The sequence below is a fragment of the Petaurus breviceps genome, unplaced genomic scaffold (assembly GCF_028583685.1).
Source record: "Petaurus breviceps papuanus isolate PSGF00001 unplaced genomic scaffold, PetGlider_PUasm1.0 609, whole genome shotgun sequence".
NCBI lineage: Eukaryota > Metazoa > Chordata > Mammalia > Diprotodontia > Petauridae > Petaurus > Petaurus breviceps.
Genome location: NW_027186401.1, coordinates 39,574 through 60,413, shown reverse-complemented (window position 1 = coordinate 60,413; position 20,840 = coordinate 39,574). Strand labels below are relative to the sequence as shown.

General features: G+C 41.2%; 1 protein-coding gene across 1 annotated transcript; it reads right to left on the bottom strand.

Moving 5' to 3' along the window:
* Positions 1-17,222: 17,222 nt before the first annotated feature.
* On the bottom strand, positions 17,223-18,719 carry LOC138173586 (zinc finger protein 665-like). The gene has a single exon (XM_069103627.1). The coding sequence runs from the start codon at positions 18,717-18,719 to the stop codon at positions 17,223-17,225; it is 1,497 nt and encodes a 498-aa protein (XP_068959728.1).
* Positions 18,720-20,840: the final 2,121 nt, after the last annotated feature.

Below are 20,840 nucleotides of genomic sequence, written 5' to 3'. Positions count from 1 at the left end.
TTTCTGTTTTGTTTATATATCTTTGTGAGAATGAGTGAGAGTAATTTGTCATTCTGTAAGATTTAAAATGCAGCTGGACCATGGAACTTTCCATGAAATGTTGTTAGTTACCTCTGACTGCCCCTCTCTCTTCTTTCTCACTAGAAAATGAACAAAGTATTTTATTATTTTACAGGTTATAAGATGGTTATGGTAAATAGAAGAGTGTAGGAGCAGTGTCAGGTTAGAACTAGAAAGAAATAAGGTATGTGTGCTTTTACAATAAAAATTACATTCAATAAAGGGCAGTGAAAAGATCGATTAGAAATTCATCTAATCCAAAAGAAGAAATGCATCAAAGAACAAATCAAAGTAATAATGATTCCTTTAAGGTAATGACAAAAATAAGACACCAGAGCAACATTTATGAGATGCAATGAAAAATGTCCTTGGGGGGAGAGTTATGTATCCAAACAATTACATCAATCAAATAGAGAAAGAACAGATCAATGAATAGGACATGCTTCTAAAAAGACAAAGAAAAAAACAAATTAAAAACTCCCAATTAAACACCAAAATGAATACTCTGAAAATCAAAAAAGGGATTAGTAAAATTAAAAGCAAAAAACCCATTGAACTAATAAATAAAAATAGCAGCTGGTTTTATGACAAAAAGGCAACAAAATAGATGAACTATTGGTTAAGGACATTTTTTAAAAAGAAAAGAAAAAGAAATTGCTGGTATCAAAAATGAAAGGATGAAAAAAATTAACAATTATTAGGATGTAATTTGTAAATTGGGGTCAACTGACTTGCCCAAGGTCACACGGCTAGTTTTTGTGTTAAGTGTCTGAGGCTGGATCCGATCCCAGGTCCTCCTGCCTCCAGGGCTGGTGCTCTATTCACTGCATCACCTAGCTGCCCACAACACCCATTCCTCTTAAAAGCACTAGAGAACATAGGAAAAAAATGGAACTTTTTATATAACAATAAATAGGGCCTATATACAATTCTCAACAAGCATTATCTGTAATGGGGATAACTTAGAAATCTTCCCAGGCAGATCAAGATTGCAGCAAGGTTGCTCAGGATCACCACTATTAGGCACTATGGTACTAGAACTGCTAGCTAGAGCAATGATGGGGAAAAAAGGAGATGGAAGGAATTAGAATAAGCAAAGAGAAAACAAACCTCTCACTATTTACAGATACAAACCTATACTTAGAGAAAAACTCCTTAAAATAATCAACAATTATTTAATTATATAATTTTATATAAAATATAATTATATATAGTAATTAACAATTATTAAACTACTTAAAATAATTAAGAATTTTAGCCATATTACAAGATATAAAATAAACCCATATAAATCATCAACATTTCAATATATATTACCAAAAACTTCCAGCAGCAAAAGACAGAAGGAGAAATTCCATTTAAAGTAACTGTGGACAATAGAAAATACCTGGGAGTCTGTCTTCCAAGAGAAACCCAGGAATTCTAAGAACACAATTACAAAACATTTGTTCACAAATCAAGACAGATCTAAACAAGTGGACAGTTATACACTGCTTATAGCTGGGTTGAGTCAATAAAATGAAATGACAATTCTTCCTAAATTATCTATGCATTCAGGGCTACACCAATCCTTAACCTTTTTGGACAAAATCAGTTAGGAAAACTAGAAAACAGTATGGCAGGAATTAGGTATAGACCAACATCTAACATCATCACCTAAGGTCAAAATGGGTACATGGTTTAAAAATAACAGGTGGTACCTTAAGTAAACTGAGGGGCCTGCAATAGCTTCCCTGTCAGATCTATGGATGAGGAAAGAACCACCAAAGAGATACGATGCATTACTAGATATAAAATGCATCATTTTGATTGTATTTAATTAAATTAAAGAGTGTTTTGCAGGAACAAAATCAATGCAATCAAGATTAGAAGGAAAGCAGACAAGTGAAAAAAAAAATCACAACAAGATCTCTGATAAAGGCCTCATTTCTCAGCTATCTAGAGAACTGAGTCAAAGGTATAAGAACACAAGTCAAGACCCAATGGATAAATGATCAAAGGACAGGAACAGGTAGGTTCAAGGTGGAAAAAAAAAATCAAAGCTAGTTACAGTACTATAAATACGCTCCAAATTCATACTGATTGGAGAAATACAAATTAAAACAACTCTGAGGTACCACCTCACACCTATTCAATTGACTAATAAATCAGAGAAGGAAAATGATAAATACTGGAGGGCAGTAGGCAAACTGGGACACTGATAATACACTGTGGGTGGAGTTGTGAACTGATCCATCAATTCTGGAGAGCTATTTAGAAGTAGACTGAAAGGGTTATGAAACTGTGCATGTTCTCTTACCTAACAATAGCACGACTAAGTCAGTATCCCAAAGATATTTTTTTGAAAGGGAAAAGGAACAATTTCTAGAAGGGTATTCAGAATAGTTCTTTTTGTGGTGGCAAATAACTGGAAATTGAGGAGATGCCAACTAATGGCGACGTCTTTAAAATTGTGGTATATGATTGTAATGGAATATGACTATTCTATAAGAAATGACAAACAGGACGACTTCAGAGGGACCCAGGAAGACTTACAGAAACTGATGCAGAGTGAAATGAGCAGAACCAGGAGAACATTGTGCACAGTAACAGCAACACGGTCATTTGAATAACAGTGAATAACTTAGCTGTTCTCACAGTACCAAGACCTAAGACTATCTTAAAGGACTCAGGATGAAAAATGCCATCCCCGTCCAGAGAAAGAACCAAGAATGAACACTGACTTAAAGCCTGCTATTTTTCACTTTTTCTCTTTTTGGTTTAAGTTGTTTTCTTCTTCACAAAATGACTGATATGGAAATACTTTACATGATTGCAGATGTATTTTGTTTCTGATTGGTTACACACTGTGGGAGGGGCAAAAGGAAGGAGGCAGGTGAAGACCTGGAAATTCAAAATTTAGGGGAAAATGAATGTTAAAGATTTTATATGTCATCGGGGAAAAATGAAATATTATTTTAAAAAATACTAATATCCAGGGGCAGCTAAGTTGCCAGTAGATACAGCACCAAGTCAAGAGTGAGGAGGACCTGAGTTTTGTTCAACCTCAGACACTTGCTAGCAATGTGATCCTGGGGAAGTCACTTAAACCTGTTTGCCTTAGTTCCTGGGGAAGGAAATGGCAAACCACTCTATTGTCTGTGCCAAAAAAATCCCAAGGAATATCACTAAGAGTCAGACCTGACTTAAATAATTAAAAAACAACAACAAATAGCTATTCCCCAACAGATAAATGGTCAAAGTGTGTGAAGAAAGAATTCTCAAAAGAATTGCCAAGTATTCCCAAACACAGGAAAAATGCTCCAAACCAATAATACAAGCAAACCAAAACAACACTGAGGTACCATATCTCACCAGTCATATTGGCTAAGATGACAAAACAGGAAAATGACAAATGCTGGAGAGGATGTGGACAAATTGGAACATTAATGCATTGCTGGTGGAGTTGTGAACTGATCCAACCATTCTGGAAAGCAATCTGGAATTATGCCCAAAGGGTTATAAATAATTTCATACCCTTTGACCCAGCAATACCACTTCTAGGTTTGTATCCCAAAGAGATCATAGGAGTGGGAAAAGACCCATATGTACAAAAATATTTATAGCAGCTCTTTTTGTGGTAGCAAAGAATTGGAAATTAAGGGGGTGCTCATCAATTGGGGAATGGCTGAAGAAATTGTGGTATATGCATGTTATGGAATAGTATTGTGCAATAAGAAATGAGGAGCAAATGGACTTCACCTGGAGAGGCTTATATGAACTGATGCTGAGTGAGAAGATTAGAGCCAGGAGGAATTTGTACACAATTACAGACACAACGTATGTGTGATGAACAACTTTGATAAACTGGACTCTTCTCAGCAATCCAGTCATAAGTCAACCCCAAAAGACTCATGATGGAGAGAGATGTTTACATTCAGAGAAAGAACTGCGATTGAACCCATATTGAAGCAAACTACCTGCCCTTTTTCGTTCTCTTGTTTGGTTTTGTTTCCTCTTTCCCATTCTTCATTCCACCTGTTACAATCCTTCTTTATAACCTGACTAATGTCTAATGTGAAAGTATTTGCAGATCCTATACTTGATTGTATGCCACCATAGTGGGGAGGGGGGAGGGAGAGAAAATTTGAAACTCAAAGAATTGTGGTAATGAATTTTGTAAACAAATTAATAAGGACCAATGTGACTGTGGGGAAGTCACTTAGACCTGTTTGCCTCAGCTCCTGGGAAGCAAATGGCAAACCACTCTACTGTCTGTGCCAAGAAAATCCCAAGGAATATCACCAAGAGTCAGACCTGACTTAAATAATTGAAAAACAACAACAAATTGCTATTCCCCAACAGACAAATGGTCAAAGGATGTGAACACAGAATTCTCAAAAGGATTGCCAAGTATTCCCAACCACAGGAAAAATGCTCCAAACCACTAATACAAGCAAACCAAAACAACACTGAGGCTTCACCTCATACTCTGCACAACTGAGAAAAGTGACCAAAAATGGCAGCACTCAGTGTTGGAGGGGCTGTGGGAGGATGGGCACACAAGACAATGCTGGGGGAGCTGGGAAATGGTAGAAGTTCATGAAGGTCTGAGTTCAAATGCAGCCTCAGACACTTATTAGCTGTGTGAGCCAGGTAAGTCACAAAGACTCTGTCCTAACTCCGTTTGCCTCAGTTTCTTGAACTGTGAAATAAGGATGATAAGAACACCTCCCATACTGTGAAGATGGTGAGAAGTGTATTTGGAGGAGAAAGTATGTCATTCTGTTTTGTCTTTGCCTTTGAGCTTGATGCCTCTCTGACAAGAACTGAGTGTCTTCTTGAGGACCCCGCTTCCACCACTGGAAAACAAAACTTCCAGGACTTTGAACAGCTCCCCAAACTCAGCCCTTTCCCTATATCCTCTTTAATAAGAGAAGGCCCTTCACAAATGCTAATACACTAACAGCTACAGAAGGAACTCTTTTCTTTGACCTGGTACAAAAAGCTCTGCTAAGGGCCTTTGAACCTGTGAGGGTGACCCAGAAGCCAACTTAGCCTGTTTTCTTGAGTTCCCGTATTTTCCTGAAACATTGGACCAGAGCACACAGGAGACAGGACCCTGCCCCTCAACCTAGCTCATAGCATTTGCTTGTTTCAACCCTTACTGCCCTCTCACTGTGCTCTTGAGAGTCAAACCACCTACAAGACAGGAGGGCTCAGAGTGCAAGAGACAACCTGTTTGTGCAGCTCAGACCCTGGAGGACCAGCAGGGCATCCTGCCTTCAAGGTCTGGCAGGGAGAGCTCTGCCAAAGAAGCAAAGGGGAGGCGGGAGCAGTTCTATGGATCTGGGGGGAGGGGTGCTAGGCATGGATAGAGGGAGCAAAGAGAAGATCCCCACAGGACAGAGCAATGAGTGAAGTGATCATCCTTGGGCCTCAGGAATCACGAGGTTAACCTTAAACAAAAGCACACAGTAGGGCAGCAATGAAGATGGTGGAGAGGGAGGAGTTAGTGCTTGTGATGTCAAAGTGCCTCAAATCAATTCAAAACACAGGAGACAGCAAGGCAGCGATGTTACTACTGTTTTCTATTTCCTGCCTATTTTTCTAAAGAGCCAATCCTTAGGTAGATTGCCAGGCTGGCAGACCATCCTCTTTGTCTCTGGAAATGGCCTCTTTGGCTGATGCTGCAGGTCAAGTCTGAGGACAGAGGGCACTCACCTGGACAGGGGGTCTGCAGCTCCCAGGGGCCATTCCCTCTGACTCCAGGCTCCCTGCTTGGGCCAGGCCTTGGTCTTCTGCAGGCTCACCTGGGGAGGGAGAAGGATCCCAGAGGGGCAGAGTCTTAACCCTTTCTTCTAGGTCAGAAGGCAGGCCCACAAAAGGGATTAACAAAAGGTCAAGTCCTGGCCTGGGGGCCTTCTCCTTCAGAGACCCAAGAGGCAGAAGGGGCCTGGGATCCCAGGTGGGATGAGACCAGTCAGAGCTCCTAAATCACAGATCTCTCCCCAGATGGTCCTCTGCCCTCCCTGCCTCCCCTCTCCCCAATTAACCCACACACATTATCTGGCCAACAGACTGACTGTTGGATCCAGGGAGGAGGGAGGCTTAGGAAGGTTTTGGGTAGGGAGGGCTCTGGGATGGAGCCACCAGGGAATGACCAGGGGAAGCCTGAGGCTGGGAGACCAAATCCAGTCTGGGATTCAGCCCCCTGGCAGGGGCCTGAGGGCTCTGAAAGAAGAGGGGCAAGGGAGCAGGAGGCCTGGGGAAGGGGAGCACAGGTGGGGGCTGGGAGGAAGACATTCTAGCCCAGCTCATGGCAGGGAGCTCAGGGACAATGCAGGGACAGAAAGGCTCCAGGGGGACACTGAGCCTGTGTGTGGAATATGGAGACCCTAACCCAAATTGACTACCTGGAGAACTCTCTAAGTGAAGGTAGAAAGTTTTATTAGAATCTCCCGAGAAGCGGGTGGTCCAGTCTCTGGGACAGCACCCAGAGAGAGGAGGCCGAGGTACAGAAGACAAAGTTGGGTTAAATAAGCAAGGGTTACACGCCCCTCCCAAACATTAACCTAATTATTACTAATGAGGCTCTAATCTTGTTGGGTAACATACATAATACATGAGGTCCCCTAAGCAAGGGCAGTAACAACCTCACAATACTGAACCCCCTTCAGTCTAACCTAGATACATCCTTATGTGGGCCTGGGTGTCCCAAGGTCACTGCCAGTTCCTGATTGATCAAATCCACCTGCTGCCGCCAGCTCCTTCGGTTCTACATTGTTTCATTTTAGTATTATCTAGGAGTTCTCTGGGAACTCAACTTCCTCCCAAGGCTACTGCCTGTTACTTTTTATCAGCAGTCTTGTTCAGCAATTCTTGCAGTTCTGTAGAAACTTATCCTTTGTTACCTCTCACACTACCATTCCTTTCCCCAAACTCCCCAATCTAGAAACACCTCAAATTTGGTCTCAGTAGTTAATCCAATCAAATGTATTAATACTCAATAGGTCTTACATTACCTTGAAATATACAATGACTTACACACACACACACACACACACAGGGAAACAATACTGAACTTAGTTACAAAATACAATGAAGTAATAAGAATGGATATATGATATTCAGAATGGGGAAACTTCACTGCAAGTCATTCCACACAATCTTTTTCCACACATTTTTTTTTATGCCTTTGAAGCTTCCCCACTTTTCTTAATTCTAATTCCCTTCATTGCATTAACAACATACAAGGGGGCAGTCCCCTTCATAGTGCAGACACAGGGATTCAAAAGAAAACAGTAACAAACAACTGTCCCTTCCACAGTCCAGAAGTCTCTGTTCACACTGTTGTCTGGCAGGGCTTACACCGTCTGACGGAAGTCCTCTGGTTATTTTCCATCCACCCATCCTCAGCATCGCATTCCAGGCTCTTTCTCTCCTGCCTTCTTTCATTCACTTTCCTACAAAAGTAACCTTGGAACCAATGTAAATGACCCGTCCTGACCCCTTATCATTCTTACAGGAGTCCTGGTCAATCGTCATGATCACACATTAAAACCAGTTTCTTATATTTCTGCATTAATCCATTCTTAATTCCTCCACCAGCAGGATGAGATTTCACTAAGGGATTCACGTTATACTAACAGTTACAACAATTAAAATATTTACTAAGTAGTCCAGAAACTATTCTCCTTTTAACAGTAGCCAATGATGAGAAAGCTGAGACAAGTGTGATACTAACTAAATAACAGAATAATATCCCACAAACCCTTGACCTACTTGTCCTCACATTATTACAAAGAACTAAAGGACCTTGATTTATACAGGAATACCTATGCTAAATCCTAAGCCTAGTAGCTTTATCTTATAGTAACTTAAGATGTTCCAGAATCAAGTATTTCATACATTTGTTGTTGTATCTTCAAAACTTTTGATTATTGAAACTTGCCACCAAGAATAGGGACAAAGCTGTAATGAGGGAACCATTTTCCCCAACTTCAGAATGTCAATTTCAGGCAAAATGTATACCAAGCTGCGATCTGCATTGAGCCCAGCTCAGAGTCTGCCAGGTGTCCCTGGGAGGGTCGAGTCAGGAGAATTCTGCCTCAGCTCATTTGGAACAGTCATTCTCCCGACCTTCCATACCCATGCTTCACAGGCCTTCTATATCTGTACCTCACAGGGTCTGGCATCATGGATCCGTGGCTCAGATGGCTTAGATAGCCTTTCTTAATGTCCATGCCTGGAGTTAGACTCAGAGGAATAGTCAGTTAACAGTCCCATCAAATCTTAAATAACAAGCTCCAACAATCTGTTTAAGATATGATTATAATCTCACATTGGTTAAGGAACATCTCTAAAGGGAGCCTCAAATAGTCTGTATTCATTTCTATATTTATTCTTGTTCATAAAAATAAAATCTTCCATCAGGATTATAAATTATTGCTCTAATAGTTTTTCATTTACTTCCCAAGCTTCCCCCATCTTCTTATAACTATGCTTTATTTGAGCTCACACTAAAATTTCTTATCTCCCAACTAAAAATGTTTCTGATTTAATCCCAACAATTAATTCAGTCAATTGCATTAATACCCAATTACACTTTGAAATACACTGGGACACCATTCTATATACACAGATATAACTTTTCTACAGTAACTTTATAATCCCAATTTCAGTCCATGGGATAATGATTGAATATTGCATTTGTATACTTATTCCCTTTTTCTTCTCAAATATGATTGAGCTATTAATTATAAAATCAAGTTACAAATATTTCTGCCTTCCTAAATACTTCCTCACACTTTTTTCAACATACTTAAACCATCTGATACAAAGGTATCCAGACCACTTTTTAGAGACAGGAGGGGCTTGGAAATCCCCATTTGCCCCCAAACTTCATCTGCCTTCCATATTTCTAATCAAGCCTTTATTTATCCTTCCAAATCTCTCAAATCCATTATCCAGATTATTCAGTTTTACTCCCACAATTTTTTAAACTTGTCCTGGTAAACTGTTAGAGATCCTTTTTAATCTTTTGTACATAGACTTTGCTGCTTCTCAGCAAGTCAAATTTATTGTTTAGGAGCTTCACAAATAAAACAAGCTCGATTTCCCAGGCTGAATGACCTTGCCTAATAGAGATAATTTCTTTGGGGCTTTGGCAGTTTTACAACATCATACAGGAGCAGGAGGACTGTTCTGAATGAGCAGAACTAGTTAAAATAAAGTTTTCATCCAGTCTCCTCCTTTCCACATACAGTAATCAATTAACAATTTTAGTTTTTAGCATTAAAACAATATCCCACAGTTTCATCAAATCATTCTGATTATAAGCAATTCACTACAGATAATATCTAATGCACGAAAGGGTAGATTTCTCTGCTTGCTGTCGCTCTCTCCCTGCTTCCTTTCCCAGGACTTATAAGATTGCTTCCCCATCCTAGATTATAAAATTTTCCTTGTCTTTCTCATCTTTCCCATAAAACTTCTGAAATGACTTCACTATTCTGGAACCCATAAACACTGCTCCCCAAATCTCAGGGTCTGTTTCTCCTAGCCTTCCTACCAGGAGACTTACACTGCTTCCTTAGTATCCTTTTGTTCACTTCCCTGCACATAAGACACTTTACAGATTTGTTTAGCAAATACATACATATACTTATACATCTATATTTCTTTAAAGCTAGGACATGCATTACTCATACTCCCCAATGGACTTCTTGATGTAAAAATTGACAGAATTTCCCTCATGATTTGTTGATTAACCATTTCTCTCCCATAGAGCAATAACCAATGGTCTTGCTCAGTTTCAATCTTCCCAAACTTAATTAAATTTTCCTTTTCATCTTTTATGATTGCTTTTGTCTTAGGGACTTGGGGATTCAACAAATACATCTTCTTAGGTTCTATGGAAAGGGCAGCCTACTTAACTTTCTTGTCTGCTAATCTGTTCCCCATCATCTCATAAAACATTTCTTCATAAGAATATTTCCCTTTTTCAAAAACAGTTTATCCTGATATCATTAACTACTATACGGTTCCTAAATTCTCTGGTCATAAAATCTTTCCCAAATAATTAACAAAATTTATACAAGGAGGTTTAACAGGTCATTTCTTCACATAATTACCAACAATTACCTTTAACAAGCATATTTTTGTAAATATTTGATTTATGCAATAACTCCAAATAATTTGGTTAACAATCTTACAAGTTAAAACAATCTTAACTGAAACTTTCGTTTAATACAACTGTTTACCAGTAACGATATCATAAATAAGTATCATATACCTACATTTAGAAAACTTTCAAACCAAAATCAAGTAATTACCAATCTGGTGATCTTAATTTAGTCATTTCCAAATTGCTTTGCACAGAAAATCATTCATCACATTACCATTGACATAAAATTCACACTTAAGGAAAATTCCACATAAGATGAACAAACATGAAACAATTAATTTTAGCTTACACAGTTTACACTCAGATGGCACTGTTGTTTTGTACCAGGCATTGTACCAAGCACCTTTACAATTAGATCAGTCCCATAAAAATCCCGCGGATGTGGATTCCACCACCATCCCCTTACTGAACAGTAAACTAAGGTAAATAAAATTTTCAAGGGGGGGGGAAGGGGGACATACAGTGAATCACTTTCTTAATCCCAAATAACAATATGTACCTTTTGATCATGTAACAATATATTTCTAAATTCTAACACACTTGGTCCCCAGAAAGGAAATATATATCCACAAATTTATTTCTTTCCTTACTATTCCAATTACCCATTCACATTCATATCTTCCAAAAAGTTTACTACTACCTGTTTGTATCCCAAATGTAACAGTTTTAAATTATCAGATTTTATAACATAAAAAAATCCAATTCACATGAAATAAACATTATAAAATAGGGTTAACAAAATTGATAAAGTAACATAGCTGGTTTTACACAACTTTTTTTTTTTCAGCTTTTAGTTTCAACAAAATTCAGATTGAAAATTGCTTTATCTAACACCATTTCTGGCTCACAGTGGTCACTCAATTTTTATAGCACAAGAGATTTTTACAATCTAGAGATACCATAATAACACAATGACATTAATTGCATTTCCAAACCATCACATACAAAAATTATTGATAGAAAATTAGCCTTACCAAGTGCAGAAGATTTTCTCCTCTCCCCACAGTTGAAGAGTCTGGTTGTGAACCCAGGGGTTTGAAAGGAGAGGGGGGGTCATCTGCATGCCTAGAGGTGTGAGCTTCAGTGTACCCAGGGGCCCAGGGCTGTTGCCAGTAGGGCCCCTCGATATAGCTTTCAAGTGGAGGAGGGTAACTCAAATTCCCTACTATTTTTCAGCATTCTCTTTCCTTAATCTGATCTGGTGGGAGAGGCTTTAGCAAAATCTGCTCAAATGTTTTTAGCTGTTCTAACTTTTACTCCCATAAACTTCACTTATGTGTCCACTGCTTTGAAACTTCTTTGAAAGTGAGAGCTTTGAATCTGCTAGTCAAGTGAGTGGGACCCTGGTGTCCCCTGCTGTACTGGAGAGCTCAAAGATTTGCCTCTGAGGTGTTCCTAATTTGCCTCAGTGCCAACTACTATTTATCTTTAACATTGAATCAGGAGGGACACTCTTCAAAAATGACCAGAATGCATTCAGTTGCCTTTCATTTGCATTCTGATACACAAAACTTTCCTCTATTAGATGAGGCAGGAAATACTTAAATGTTCATCTGCCTGCCTCTTTGATTTGAGGGGAGATTCCCTCCCTTTCTTATCGACTTCTCCTCACTCCACTTGGCCAGGGTGGAATGAAGAGGAGATTTTCAAACTTTAAAAAAACCTTAAAACTTCTGTTCACACTTTTCAATAACAAATAACTTATACCTCTCTTAACTTCCTACCCATGATTCTTCCTTTGCTACATGCTTAAACTTCCTTGCTTTTCTACTCATCCTTCTGTTTGACTTTGATTAAAGCCCCTTTAAAAGCACACACACCTTATTTCTTTCTAATTCTGACCTGACGCTTCTCCTACACTCTTTGACTTGCATTTACCATCATATAACCTGAACAAGACAATATTTGCCTCTCTTTCTCTCCCTCTCCAGCCTGCATTCAGCAGCGGGAGAGGGGAGGAGGAGGGAAAGAGATAACAGCATTCCAAAGAAATGTCCAGCAGTCCAGCTGCAATTTAAACCTTACAGAGTGTTAGATTACTCACTCACACTCATTCACACAGAAACACAAAAACAGAACAAATAGAGAAACTGACAGGAAAGTCCCAAAATCTCACAGAGGATTGTCAGAAATCCTCGGCACAAATCACATATTTGCTTGGCCTCCAGATAGATGCTAAGGAGGCCAGGTAAGACTTGCTTTAAGATAACCTAGGTACAGATCCCCAGGTATAGGGGGAAACTGGCCCATCTTTCTTCCTGCCCTTGAACACACAGAGGCTGTTAATTACACAGACAGACTTTACACAGAAACACAAAGAACTAATATACAAGCCAGTTTCACTTGATCATTTTTTTTTTCCTTCCCTTCATATGTTGGCAATTCATTCCAGTTTTGTAATCTACTTCCCAAGGGACTATCAGCCAGCACTTCGTGAATCTGCTCCGATTTTCTTTGGGGTTTGGACTGCACTTTCCCCATTTTATGTGAGAGGCTCTTCCTCTCCGACAGGGGTCACCCACCTGCCAGCAGTCAACCATGGCTTTCTCAAAGAGTCCTTCACCACGGAGCCTGCAGTCCGTTTCGCTACACAATTTCGCATGAGAGGCTCTTCCTCTGGGGGCCCCTCGACCCAGACAATTGACTCCCAGACTCGAGATTTACTTGGTAATCTTACCTTCGGGTCACACTCGTGCAGTTCTTCAATTGCGCTCATTTATCATCCACAGAGTAGCCGATCCGTTCACTTTCTTTCTCCTTCACTGATGCTCGATGAGGAGGAGAAAGACTGCCCTGCTCTGCAGACCACAGGAGCAGAGTGTCCCACGGGCGCCTGCCTCCAAAAAGGGGTGCTGGTCGTTCCCCTCTGAGTCACATGATCCCAGCACACGAGCCCCCAAACTGTGTGGGATACGGAGACCCTAACCCAAGCTGACTACTCAGAGAACTCTCTAAGTGAAGGTAGAAAGATTTATTAGAATCTCCTGAGAAGCGGGTGGTCCAGTCTCTGGGACAGCTCCCAGAGGGAGGAGGCCGAGGTACAGAAGCCAAAGCTGGGTTAAATAAGCAAGGGTTACACGCCCCTCCCAAACATTAACCTAATTATTACTAATGAGGCTCTAATCTTGTTGGGTAACATACATAATACATGAGGTCCATTATGCAAGCACAGTACAGCCTCAGAATACTGAACTCCCTTCAGTCTAACCTAGATACATCCTTATCTGGCCATGGGTGCCCCAAGGTCATTGCCCGTTCCCTGATTGATCAAATCCACCTGCTGCCGCCAGCTCCTTCCATTCTACATTGTTTCATTATTATTTAGGAGTTCTCTGGGAACTCAACTCCCTTCCAAGGCTACTGCCTCAACTCCCCCAAGGACTAGGAACTCAATTTCCTCCCAAGACTACTGTCTGGTACTTTTTATCAGTAGTCTTGTTCTGCAATTCTTAGTTCCATAGAAACTTAACCCTTTGTTACCTCTCACACTACCATTCCTTTCTCCAAACTAGAAACACCTCTAATTTGGTCTCAATAGTTAATCCAATCAATTGTATTAATACTCAATAGCTCTAACAGTACCTTGAAATACAGGACTTACACACACACACACATACACAAAAACACACACACATACACATATAGGGAAACAATACTGAATTTAGTTACAAAATACAAGGAAGTAATAAGAATGGATATATGATATTCAGAATGAGAAAACTTCAATGCAAGTCACCCCACAAACCTGGGAAAGCAGGAGGACTGTGTCCTGGGGTCTAATTAGGAGCTGGGGAGGACTCCTGGGACCCTCTGGTAGGGTTTAGGCCTGGAATCCCTCGAGGGAGACCAGACACAGGGAGCCAGTTCTGGGATCTGAATGTGGATATAAATGGTGCCCTAGGGGGTAAAAAGTATATTAAGAGCTGTTTTTCCAGTCCTTTGTGAGGCCCCTCTTGAGGAACCCTCATTCTCTAGCTCATCCTGTAACTTGAGAACATCCTAAATTCTTTCCCCTCTTAACTTGAAATATCCCAAAACTCCTCCTTACCTTGTACCAGAAGAACTGCTTTTGTTGCCCTTATCCTGTGTCCCCCTTTTTATTAACCTTTAACCTTCATCTCTTCACCCCCACCTGTCCTTCATCTTTAACTACCACAAACCCTCAAACTACATCATCGTCCTGAACATCTGCAGGCTGTATAGCTTTCTGTCTATATGGTCCTACTTCCCCCAACACCTTTACCTTCCTCTGCCCCTGCCTACAGCAATGATCCTTCCCTGTGATTTCACCTAAATAAAAGCTCTCAATGGCTAAAGAGAATGTCACCTCAGTGAATTCTTTCACACTGGAACTGCTCTCAAGGACAGGAAAGCCGAGGGTCCAGGTAACTGGGACAGACAAGAGCTTTGGCTCCTGTGTTCCAAATGGGGTCCTGATGGGGAAAATTCTTTGTTGGTGCATCTGTAAGCTGATCCCACCATTGTGGAGAGAGATCTGGAATATGCCCAAACAGACTGCCTATACCCTTTGACCCAACAATACCACTACTAGGTCTGTTTCCCAAAATGATGAGGGAAAAAGGGAAAGAACCCAAATGTTCTAAAATGTTCACAGCAGTTCTCTCTGTGGTGGCCTAGAACTAGGAAATACAGGGACACCCATCAATTGGGGAATGATGAAGACATTGTGGTATATGAATGCAAGGGAATACTCTTGTGGTATAAGAGATGATGAGCTCATTGACTTTAGAAAAAAAAGGAAGGACTTGCTTGAAATAATGGAATCAAACCAAGAGCACATTGAGAGAGTAAGAAGAATGGTGTCTTAAAAAGGACTTTAAGAGGGTGTGTGATGAAAAATCTCATCCAAAATTTAATCAAGAACACGGGGATCTCTTAGGATAGGAACAGGAATTTATTCTCTCCCCCAGGTGAAGATGGAGGTCTTCCCCATGACATATCATGAGGAAGAGGCCCTTTACAAAAGGCAGAACAAGAATTTATACACTAATGGGATCCCTTCTTCCATTGGTTGGGGGGGTGGAATCAAGTCTCAGAAGGAAAATCTTCCCCAATGGTAAACTACAGAGGAGCCTACCAGGGATCCTGATTGACAGCAAGGGAAAGGGAGGAGGGACCAGCAGAGGAAGGGAATCTGAAAGCCTCCTGAAAGGGCTTGCTGCTGATTAACAGTAGAAGGAGTAGGGAAAGGGGGAGGAAATTTCTGAGTTTTCATTCCCCACACAAGAGCATAAGGAATTCTGTTTACCATAACCATCCAAATTAATTCTAAAGGACATATGAAGAAAGGCACTGTCCACATCCAGAGAAAAGGGACAAACAAAAGCATGCCAAATAATTTTACACATGCATCCATATATTCCCATATATAAACGTGTGTGTGTCTAATGGTGGTCATCTCCAGGGCTGGGGGTGAGGTAAGAAAACCAAAGAAAAAAAAGAAATTTCCAGGATCATTTTTGTGTATTTAGAAAGGAATAGCAAGTGGGGCTATTTTCAGGTATTTCTTTTTTTTTTTTTTTAAAGCAATTGGGGTTAAGTAACTTGCTCAAGGTTACATGGCCAGTTATTTCTGGGTGTGGTGCTGAGTATCCGAGCCCGCATTTGATCCAGGTCATCCCGACACTGGAGCCGGTGCTCTTACTCGCTGAGCCACCTGGCTGCCCCTTATTTGCAGGTATTTCTAAAAGATTTGTAACTTCACATACAATCACCTTCTTTATTACACTATGTTATGGAAATGCTTGTTTTGCTCCACAAATTAAAAAGAAATTATTTTATTTATTTAAAATACTAAATTAACAACATCAATAACAACAACTTACTCTTCAAGGAAAGTCCAAAGGACCTTGTAAATTCTCCTTATTATTAAAAGGACAATTCTTTGCTCAGGCTTTTACCAGAAGTAAGGAGACAAAATTCATAACAAGAGAATTAAAAGAAGTTTCTGATACCATTTCTAGGTGGCAATGCATTGAGGCTCTTATCACTGCAGATTAGCAAGGGATTCAAGACTAGGAGCTGGGCTCCTCCAATGCCCTTCTAGGCTGCATGGCCAGGAAGCCTTCATTGCTCAGCAAGGAAGCTAATTCCTGGCACAGGGCAGGCCCAGGGGGAGAGGAGCCAGAAGGGTTGGGACTAGGGCAGGCTCCCAGGGAGCCTGGAGATTAGCTGGCTTGAAGCTGAGCTTCCAGGGGTAGGTGGGGTGAGGGGGTGGGAGATCCCTGCCATGCACAGACACATATGTGCTCCAAGGAGGTGCCCTGCAGCCCAGGTGTCTATACGGCTTCCTCCAGAGTGGACATGGGGGCCTTGCTGAGTAGAGTTCAGGGGAACCCTGGAGGGTCCAGAACTGAGCCAAGGCCCCGAGCCTCCTCTGCCCCCGTAGACTCCTGTGGCTGCAACCTAGGTGTGCTCCATGGCCCACATGGGATGGGGGATAGCTGCCCACCCAGGGATGTCAGTCTAGGGAATTCTGGCCCAGGGCTTCGGTCCCAGCTCAGAGGGGAGGCTGCTCCCTGCTTTGCCCAGACTGTGGGGTGCCGGGCTGCTCTGGGAAGAGAAGAGTCTCCTGGTCCAGGACTGAGGGGGAGCCAAGGCCCCCAGCCCCGTGCAGATGAGCTACCTCTCACTGTCACCTTCATGGTCATCATGTTTCAGCATCAGAGCTGATTTGCACCTGTTGGCGGCATCCTATTATCTGAGGGCACTAAGTGCTAAGACTCCCTGGATTCCCCCTAGTTCACAGCATTGAGCTTAAGGAACACTGTGCTATTAAGAATTCAGTGGCCCTAATGAGTGAAGCCACTGGCCAGAAGCTGTGTCTTTGGACTGTTCCTTCAACACATTTCTTGGGGAAGGAGCCTGGGCAGGTAAAAAGTTTGATCACATTCCAGGTGCTCATGAGGAACCTGTACAGGGTGGATTCTCTGATGTTGAGCAAGACCCGAGCCCTGTGGGAAAGCACTTAGTATTAACTACATTCCCAAGGTTTCTCTCCACTGTGGGCTCCCTGATGTTTAGCAAGTGTAGACTTCCATCTGAAAGCCTTTCCACACTGGTTACATTCAAAAGGTTTCTCTCCAGTGTGAATTCTCAGATGTCTAGCAAGACAGGAGCTATCTCCAAAAGCCTTTCTACATTGATTACATTCACAAGGTTTGTCTTGAGTGTGACTTGTCCAGTGTTCAGCAAGTAGACACTTTGATCTGAAAGCCTTTCCACATTGATTACATTCAATAGATTTCTCTCTATTGTGGGTTCTCTGATGTACAACAAGAGAAGACTTACTTTGGAAAGCCTTTCCACATTGTTCACATTCATAAGGTTTCTCGCCAGTGTGGATTCTCTGATGTCTGGCTAAATCAGACTTCTGCGTAAAAGCCTTTCCACACTGATCACATTCATAAGGTTTCTCTCCAGTGTGGATTTTCTGATGTAAAGTTAAATGGGCCCTCCGTTTGAAACCCTTTCCACAATGATTACATTCATAAGGTTTGTCTTCAGTGTGACTTGTCCAATGTCCAGCAAGTATAGACTTCGATCTGAAAGCCTTTCCACACTGATTGCATTCATAAGGTTTCTCTCCACTATGGATTCTCTGATGTACAACAAGAGAAGACTTACTTGTGAAAGCCTTTCCACATTGATTACATTCATAAGGTTTCTCTCCAGTATGGGTTCTCTGATGTACAGCAAGTGTACAAGGGAACTGAAAAGCCTTTCCACAATGATTACATTCATAAGGTGCCTCTCCAGTGGGGATTGTCTGATGTCTGGCTAAACGGGCCCTCAATTTGAAAGTCTTTCCACAGTGATCACAATCATAAGGTGCCTCTTCAGTGTGGATTCTCTGATGCCTGGCTAAATCAGACCTCCGTTTGAAAGTCTTTCCACACTGATTACATTCATGAGGGTTCTCTTCAGTGTGGATTTTCTGATGTCTGGTTAAATGGGACCTCAATTTGAAAGCCTTTCCACAGTGATTACAATTATAAGGTTTTTCTCCACTATGGATTCTCTGATGTACAACAAGTTTAGACTTCTCTCTGAAAGCCTTTCCACACTGATTACATTCATAAGGTCTTTCTCCAGTGTGAATTCTCTGATGTACAGCTAGTTTAGATTTCAGTCTGAAAGCCTTTCCACACTGATTACATTCATAAGGTTTCTCTCCAATGTGATTTCTCTGATGGATAAGGAACGATGAGCGTTCCCTAGATGCTTCATCACATTCATGATGCTCATGTGTTTTCTCTCCAGTCTGAATTTTTTGATGGTTAATAAGGGATGACTGTTGATTCAAGTCATTTCCATAATTATGACAATTATATGGTTTCTCTCCTATGTGGCCTCTGAGAAATATAGCACAGATTTCTGTCCTACTGACCTCACAGGCACCATCACTCATGAAAGTCTCCTCATGATTTTCATTCACAGAAATGATTGGGTTTTCAGGAGTCTCTTGCATTTTATGTCTAATCTCTCCTTCTGCCAGAAACAAACAATAAAATATATACAGAGGAACATGCACACACATATATAATTATATTCCCTTCCCTCCTTTGGGATAAAGTAAACTAACTGATCTACATCCTACATCCCCAGGCTAAGAGAAAATTCTTCAAAGTTCAATGGACAGAATCAATGATTTTGAAATACCATTAGTTGACATCTGCAGGATAACCTGATTTACAAAGACCTTCAGAGACAATCACTGGATCCTCACAAACACCCGTGACAATGACAGGACCAGCATTCTCGTTATATTCACAAGTCAGGCCATGAGCTCAGAATGGCTGAGGGACCTGACCAACATCTGAGTAGCTTAGAGTACAATTGTAACTCTGCAAGTGGGCATGCTCTGTCCATGGTACTAGAGGGCCTTTCTCCATCAAACTATCTTTTCTTTTGCTATTAAGAAAATGTATTTTCTTATAGCATGTTCACTTCTTCCCTTCCTCTCTTTGGGTCTTCCTATTCCCTGACACACAATGGTATTGCAAAAGGGACAATTAATACCATGATGGTCTCTAAGACTTCAAGGTAAAAAAAGGATCAACCAACATGGCAAGCTTCACCATCACCTTATGTTAAGAAATTGCCACAGTCATCCCCAACCTTGAGCAAGCACCAGGCTGATCAGTCAGCAGGCACCAACTCTGGGCAAGAGATCCCACCAGCAACAAGATTAGGGCTCCAGGAAGGCTCAGGTGATGGTTACATTTTTAGTAGCAATAAAGTAATTTTTAATTAAGGCATGTACATTGACAGTTTACACAAAAAGTATTGTATACATAATAGATAACAGAGTAGTGTAAACAGAACCTTTATATGCCTGGAAAACAAAAAAAAAACCATTCATGTGACTTACTTTATTACTGTCTTAAATAGGTTGAGTACTCTGGAACTAAACACACAATATCTCTGAGGTGTGTCTGCGTTTTTATCATTCTTATTTTGATTTTGACTCTTTCCTCCCTAAATCTCTTCTCCTTCTTTCTTAAACCATTATAGCCTCATTCCTTGAGTTCCCATATCTCCCACTGAACAAAACTTCTTTCCATTTCTAAACACGCTCTTTTCCATGAATCAGCTAAGACCAAAGTTCCCAATCTGTTGCTTCTTCACAAACCATCTCCCTGTTGGTGTGCCAGATTGGGAGCTCCTTGAAAGCAGGGATTGACTTTTCCCTTCCAAAAGCTAAGCTGAGTGCCAGGAAAACTGGAAGTGCTTAATCCATGCATACTGAGTGACTGACTGGGCCCAGGGCTGACACCAGCCCCAGCCTCTACCACAATTCTAGTATTCTAGTCCCTCAGTTGCCAAATGCATGCTCTGGCCCAATTATGTTTCTAGTTCTTTCACTATAACCCCTATAATGACTGACCTTCCACAGTTTCACATCCTGCAGGGATCGGACCAGTGAAGATCACAGAGATTTCTTTTCTAGCTCCTGAAGCATCACATTCTTTGGGACACCTGGCCGTTTTTATGTCCCATGTTCCCAAACTAAGAGTGGCTGTCAAAGAATATGGCCAATGATTCCCCAAGAACAGGCCAAAGATGGAGTCTCAGAGATAAGGGGAAGGGCACAGGTTTGTGATTTATGTAAAGCAGAGTCTTGGATCAATTCTAGGTAAGGCAGCAACCTTTGCTACTACTGAGATGCTGCTGATGGAGAGAGGGAAAACCACAAAGCCAGGCTGTCTGGGTCCACAGCACATTGGGGCTACATAATCTCACTGAAGCAGGGCTATCCTTTGGCACCTCCCTAACTGACTCCCTTGCGGCAGCTAGGAAGCAGAGTGGATAGAGTACTGGTCAGGAAGGCTTGAGTTCAAATCCAGCCTCACACACTTACTTGCTGTGTCATTCTCAGTAAGACACTTAGATTTATTGGCCTCAGTTTTCTCATCTGTGAAATGATGCAGAAAAGGAAACAGAAAACCACTCTAGCATCTTGCCAAAAAAAAACCCAGATGGGATCATGAAGACCCAGAAATGGCTGAAATGACTGAACAACAACGTGACTGACTCCCTAGCAAAAGGACCAAATATAAATCCTCTCTGGGGCTGTTAATCCTGTGCC